The sequence below is a fragment of the Crotalus tigris genome, unplaced genomic scaffold (assembly GCF_016545835.1).
Source record: "Crotalus tigris isolate CLP2741 ecotype Arizona unplaced genomic scaffold, ASM1654583v1 scf7180000019070.2622420, whole genome shotgun sequence".
Taxonomy (NCBI): Eukaryota; Metazoa; Chordata; class Lepidosauria; order Squamata; family Viperidae; genus Crotalus; species Crotalus tigris.
This window is the reverse complement of record NW_024097360.1, coordinates 2,480,921-2,488,189: the sequence shown is the minus strand read 5'-3', so window position 1 is coordinate 2,488,189 and position 7,269 is coordinate 2,480,921. Positions and strand designations below refer to the sequence as shown.

At 38.8% G+C, this 7,269-nt stretch overlaps 1 protein-coding gene across 4 annotated transcripts in view; it reads right to left on the bottom strand.

Annotated features, from left to right (window-relative positions):
- Positions 1-3,191: 3,191 nt before the first annotated feature.
- Positions 3,192-7,269, bottom strand: part of FERMT1 (fermitin family member 1) — a 42,287-nt gene continuing 38,209 nt past the window's right edge. For all 4 annotated transcript variants that reach the window (XM_039359474.1, XM_039359473.1, XM_039359470.1 and 1 more), the window contains 2 exons: positions 6,555-6,696; positions 3,192-5,350 (listed from right to left, as the gene is read on the bottom strand). In XM_039359474.1, coding sequence (XP_039215408.1) covers positions 5,177-5,350; positions 6,555-6,696 — 316 coding nt within the window. In that variant the 3' untranslated portion in view covers positions 3,192-5,176. The remainder of the gene's footprint in view (positions 5,351-6,554; positions 6,697-7,269) is intronic.

Below are 7,269 nucleotides of genomic sequence, written 5' to 3'. Positions count from 1 at the left end.
GGCCAGTCACTGCCTCTCAGCCCAATCCAGCTTCACAAGGTTGTTGTTGTGGGGAAAATAGAAGGGTGTGTTGGATATGTTTGCTCAAATTATTTGTAAAAATAATAAAGGCAGGATATAAATAAAAATCAGTAACCAGCAAATTGTTGTTGGGCCTATTGGAAAGTGTAAAGTCTTTCACAGATGCTGAAGCTCGTTAAAAACAGTGGGCCCTCTATCCCAAGTCATCTAGTGGTAAGGGTCTCCAACTCCCGGGCCACGGATCAGTATTGATCCATGGCTGGTTAGGAACTGGGCTGCATAACTGGGGATGATAGGAGGGCAAGTGAGTGAAGCTTCATTTGTATTTGTAGCCACTCCCTAGCACTAGCATCACCATCTCAGCTCCACCTCAGATCATCAGTCATTAGCTACTGATAGGCACATGAATTCTACTGTAAATTGCACACTTGAGGGATATAGGTTGCACACTCTTCCTCTGTGCTGCGCCCCCCCCCCCGGTTCTGTGGAAAAATTGTCTTCCGTGAAACAGGTCCCTGGTGCCAAAAAGGTTGGGGATCACTGATTTAGGCTGTATAAAATTGGCAAGAGTTATTTTTCAATACATTTATCAGTTTCAAAACTCTTATATTTCAGGAATGGTGTGACATTCTTTCATAAGGAATAGAATCATCCAGTATCTTGATTTTTCCAGAAAGCCTGGCTTAATGACATTGTGCTTCTTTTGGAAAATTAAGAAAAAGGCTTTTGCATTAAAAAAAAAAAAGTTGCTTCTTTTGCCACTGATTCATTCAACAAAAACAACAAAAAAATGATTTGGTTTAAACACTATAGTGTTTTTTGAGTAGTAGCAAATATTTTCTTGCCATGTGCCCTTTCCATTAATACAATATTGTAAAGTCTGAATTACTAGTGTTTTTGATTGGTTTTCCCCAAGAGATTTTAAAAGAAAATTAAAGATACTCCCTTCAAAAGCAAACCAAGTGGTTTAAAAGGTGCCTCACGCCTGGATTTGTGGGAAAAAAAGAGAATAATTAATCAACAATTAGGCAATTCTATGCCTAATTAGGCAATTCTATGCTCAATGAACCCCGACTGTTCTTTAGAAGGCCAGATCCTGAAGTTGAAACTCAAATCCTTTGGCCACCTAATGAGAAAGAAGGACTCACTGGAGAAGGGCCTAATGCTGGGAAAGATTGAGGGCAATAGAAGAATGGGACAACAGAGAATGAGGTGGCTGGATGGAGTCACTGAAGCAGTAGGCGTGAGCTTAAATGGACTCCAGAAGATGGTAGAGGACAGGAAGGCCTGGAGGAACGTTGTCCATGGGGTCACGATGGTTCGGACACGACTTTGCAATTAACAACAACAATGCCTAATGAAACTGAAGTGAAGCCTCTCTACACGTATAAGATCAAACCTCTTAGGTAAATCTACCAATCAATTAAAGGATCCTAAAAAATGCAACTTTCATAAAATACTTTTCCTCTTATTATAAGAATGTTGAATCAAATTGCTCTTCCTCCTTTGTTTTAAATGGAATGGGTCTGTTCCCTGGCTAATGCAGCCATGAGCCAAGAACTCCCATTAAGAAGCATAAGTAATGAATCCAATGGCAGCTGTTAGGAGCTGTGCTCTTTTCATCTCAGACAGCAAAAGACTTAACAGTACAATAGGTACAAGGAAGTGCCAGAAATATATTGCCCAGCAGATCTCTTCTATTTATGAAACCCCCTTCTGAACATAACAGGCGTCAGACATCCATCTTTCCCTGTTGTAACAAATCATGTGGTCTGGAATGTGGTAGCTGAAAGCTGAATTCTTTATTGACACAGGAAGATAAACAGAACCCAGCAACCCGTCCCAAGAGGAGATGGTACCCTGCTTCAGAGAAGAATTCCTCTCTCCCTCCCCCTTCCCCCCCCCTTCATCAAGCAAACACCAAGGGTCCTTCTCATCCTCAAGACTTATACGAGGTGAAATCTGGAGTCCAGAGGCATTCCCAGGAAGTCCAAGGGATTAGTGAAGTTTCAAATAGCTGAACCACAAATTCTGAAGTTTCAAATTGCTGAAAGCACCCAGTGTTTCCTTGAATCTAAGTTAAAGTTTCACATATGCAACAGTTCAGAACGGGGTGTTTTGACGTCCTTTTTATTCAGCTCAGAATGAAAGGAATATCTAGCACGTAAAATATCTCAGAATTCAGCTTCAGAAAAAGAGGCAATTCCCGTTTCCCCCCCCCCCCAGGTATTTTTACACATCAGGACCACAATTTCATGGTGTCCTTCTTTGCCCTCCTCTTCTCTTATGGCTTTTCTTTCTTTCTTCTTCTTCCTGTCTCTTTAGCTCAGGGACAGGAGATTTGTTTCAATTTGAATGAGGGCAAAAATGGAGAGCTGTTTAAAATAAACAGAAGCCTATGGCTTAGGATCATCCATTTATTTAGGAAATGTATTCACTATCTTAATCCAACTGTATTCTAGACAGCCTACCTGTATAGAGAATAATGCATACTAATACATATTATATATAGAAAATAATATATACTATAATGTATATAGTATATACTATATAACAATATATATTCTAATAACAATAGCACAATACTATAAATAGACAAAATATAACTGCAAAAAGACCTTAAACTCATATGGTTCCAGATGGAGAAGTCTCCATAATCAGTATTTTATCTGGAATTATTATATTTTTATCCTGCCTCTAATATTGGAATGGAAGCCTGGTAATATTGGGTCTAAGTCAAGAAACCAAGAGAATAAAAAAAGATGCTATTAAGAAAGAACCAAATTTATACACTTCTGTGTGACTTCTGGTTTGTAGAGGCATTCCCAGACTTTTTGTATAAATCCAAATTGCATAACTTTTGTGCCAATTTCATTTCTCTTGTGGGAATGTAGTAGTATACAAAGAGTACCTCTTTGGATTTCAATTATCTCATCATCCCAAATAATTCTCCGGAGTTAAAAGGATAAAGTTATTTGCTTACTAAGTGGAATCCTGAAGGTGACAATCTCAAAAGAATACTGGGAATATTAACTGAAGTGGAAAGGATTCCAAATCGTGTTTGACACAGCAAATTACCTTATAAATCCTCAATATCAAATCCCCTGTCCCTCAGTTTAGTCTCATCAACTTTATTGCTAGTAATTGAAATAAAATGCCCAAACTATTAAAACAGTTTAAAAACATTTTAAAGTTTATTTTAAATGATTGCAGCTAAAACACAGCAAAACCTAATAAAGCTCATTTTAATCATTATTCTACAAAACTGCAAAATACAGAAACGGCTGAAGTATTTTATAGTTAAAAATAATAATAAAAAGGGACAAAAATATGATCTACAGGAGGAACAAAGCAAAAGCCCCTTTGATTAAAATGGAATCTTTAACTCTTTGGAGCAGATACATTTAGAATTTTGAAAAAGGCTCTCTCTAAAATATCTATAGAATGGCTGCTATAGTGTGCAAAGCCAGTCACAAGAAACCCAATTTACAGCAATGATGCTGAAAATAAGCAAATTGATTTTTCGTTCTACACATTTACACACTCATTCACTTGCCCTTTATTTCTGTCACATGAGATCCATTCACCTGTGTTATGTGTGCCTCTCCCATGTTGACTTAATCAGGCACAAATATAAGGGAATATAAATCTGTGTAAATTAACCCCTGAAAAGCTTATCACCACATTTTTGGCTGCAACTGTATGGAAAAGCCCCTGCAGTTTTCTTGACAAGATTTCAGAAGTGGTTTGCCATTACCTATTTCCTAAGGCACAGAGAGAGGGACTGGCCCAAGGTCATCCATGCTTAGGCAGCACTAGAACTCACAGCCTCCTTGTTTCTAGCCTGGTGCCTTAACCACTAGACCAAACTGATTATTAAAAATTACTATGCTAATATATAGTACATTCATATTTCATTTCCGTTGTCTTATCATCTTCTCCCATGAAATGTCAGTTATAATACATGATGGTACATCTATAAGACATTAGGTCTTAGTACCTCTAACATTTTAAATTACAATTATATAGGGGCAAATAATACTAGCAAAAAATAATGGAATTGAATGCATATTTATTTAGATACTATTTTAATCAAGAAAAGATCACAGGTGTGGGAAAAATGCTGTCATTCAAGGATAACAAGGATGAGGAATCTACACCTTTCGAGCAACTGGATTCCATAAGCTCCAGCCACATGTGCAATGGAACTGGAATGCAGTCACTGGAGGCCAGTGTTCTATATTTAAGATTTAAAGAACCAGAAAACATCTTCCTCCCTTCCTTCTCAGCATGTATGGATAATTCTTGCTTCTCCTCCTCTCCACTGTAATCACTAGTGAAAAACCAATCGGGAGGAACAGACGGGAAAACATTGTTCCATGTTTGTGTCAAAATATATATCGGTGATTGAATATCGACAGAAACCCTTGGAGAGGAGGAGCCTTTCCAGAAAGTTTGTCTAAGACAATTAACACCAATGAAAGTCTACAACATATTGTGAAACAGCTGGCACAAGAATTCATATATCTCTAAGAACAAGCTTTCAGAGACATTCTATTTCCACAAGCTCTTTTGAAAGCAGGACATGCTTTGAGTTTTGGTTAGTTTTCCTTCTCTGGTGCTCCAGAGTGCAAAGGATAAACATTATTTCTAAAAGAATACACTTCCCACAAATGATTTGTGTTGTTGCAGTAGGCAGCTCTTTAGAACAATGAATTCCACTGACTGGAAGGCTGCAGAGGACAGTGACTCAGAGTTGACAGGAGTGGTGTGCAAAAGGGAGCAGTAAGCAGCAAACTGGACTGTGCTCCAAAGTTTGATACGTTAGAACACTAGAGACTTCTATTATGTAATTAATTGCCCTATTCATGGAATAGTATGAGGGTTCCATCTGACATAATCTTTCATTTATAATTTTGCCCTTTTCCACCATCACCTCCCCCAAATGGTGATGGAGGAGAAGATAATAGCAGAACATTGATTTTTTGATCAGAAAGTGAAAAGCCATCCATCTTGATGCCAAAGGCTGGTGCTTTGGTTCGCACTATGCCCACTTCCTCTTTATTTTTATTAAAGGAATCAGGCAGGAGGTTCTAAGAGAGGACCATCGCCTCTGGCTCTTCTATGCAGTCCAGAAAAAGCTTCTGGTTTCCTTTCATTCCCTTCCACCAGTTAATTTATGGAACAAGTCTTCATCCAGCGTCTCATTTTGGTCTTTGGAACGGGTTGACAGGAAAATATAGCCGCCAATGTATTCGTGAACCACCTTGCAATTGGCACTCAGGCAAGCAAACGCAATAGAAACATTCTGATCGAACTCAATGGCCACCTGAAGGGGAAAGACAAAGATGCCAAAGCAATTGAAATACCAAGAATGTAAATGCTGTGGTGGCAATTTTCTTACCGCTCGATATTCACCTGAGGCACAAACATCTTAAGGTTAAATTTGGTATACTCCTAGGACACTGCTTCTCAACCTCAGCAACTTTAACATGTGTGGACCCAAACTCTCGGAATTCCCCTAACCAGCATTCTGGGAGTTGTTCCACCTGTCTTTAATGCTGCTGAGATTGAGAAATACTGACCTGTCCTAATGGCTCACTTTTTAAAATATTGTGTTCCAGGGAAAGCATTCCTTTTTCATTTTCCACCAAGCATAAGAAGTAGCAGAAAAGCGAAGCTGCTTAAACCCATTCCCTGTTGGGCCTGCTGACTTAAAACTTCCCTCCTTCAGTCTTTCGACACTTTTCGGGAAATATTTTTTTTTTCCTCTGCAGGGAGAAAAGTCAGCTTTGAAAGGATAATTTTGAGTGGACTCATGACAGGTCGCCCTAGGGTTGTTCATATACCTGCTGTAACCAGGTACATCACAAATCATCACAGAAACATACATTTTAAAAGGAAAAGGCATCATAGGCCTTTTTCTTTTAAAATGTCTGTTTCTGTGATGATTTCCCCTTCGATATTGGCAACTTTTCCTGCAATATTGCAACTCAATAGATAAAAATCAAACCTTGGGGATCCTGTGTATGCCTTGTCTCTATTATGCCTAGTTTCATCCTAATTGCAAACATAAGCTTTATTTTGAAACTTTCTCCTAAGCGCAGATACATTTTTACTCACAGCAATAATGAGAAAGCATTTTTAGATCATATGGGGAACCCACGGAGACCATTTCCATGTATTAATGGAGATGCCAATTCGGAGCATATTGCTGATCATAAGCAGTCACATATGGGCTGGGTGATGGAAAATTCTTCTTGAAAATCAGATAAGAAGCATTTTCTGTCAGCAGAGCCCCTTCTCAACCAATAAAACAGTTGGAAAAGGTTGTGATCTGGGAAGGAGAATATGTGTTTCCCCCCATCCTATTTCATTTTCTAGATCCAACTTGTTCTCTTCTTTGCTTTCTTCCGCTGGCAGTAAACAGGTTCTTTTGCAATTCTTCAGTCAACTATTTCTCAGGCGAAGAAATTTTAGTCAAGTAGCAACAGAGCAGAAATGGTTGCCCTCCAGGAAACAGTTCATTTTACCTGCCGTATCTCCCAGTTCACGTTCCATTGTTTCATATTTGAATACCTCCAGGTTGTAATTGGGTCCCCAGTAGTAATGTCTATCCTAATCAACCTGTTATAAGAAATCCCCAAGAGATCATCCTTCTTGCTTCCTTTAAATCTAAGGGAAAGAAGAAGAAGAGAAAAACCCAACCAATTGCTTCTATTTCTCCAAGCAATGATCCCCATGTGCATTAGTTACTCTCAGACTGAGCAGCAGGAGAAAAGAATTAGAAGTAGTCCTTGACCTACATCCACTCATTTAGCAATTGTTTGAAATGACAAGAGCGCTGAAAAAAAAAATGACTTAAATCCGGTCCTCCTTACAGCATTCCCATTGTCATGCGATCAAAATTTGGGTGCTTGGCAGCTGGTATTTATTTTTCTACGGTTGCAGCATCCCAGGTCATGGGATGGCTGTTTGAGACATTCCCAGCTGGTTTCTGTCCAGCAAAGTCAACCGGGGAAGCTGGATTTGCTTAATAACTACATAATTCACTTAACAACTGCAGAGATTAACAACCGGTGCAAAAAGGTTCGTAAAATCAGGTGGAATTCACTTAACAGCTGCCTTGCTTAGGAACAGAAATTCAAGTACCAATTGTGGTTGTAAGTCAAGGACTATCTATATATTATCCTTTTCATAAAACCAGTGAATTAAAACAGCAGGGAGTGATTTGATTTTGGGGCATGT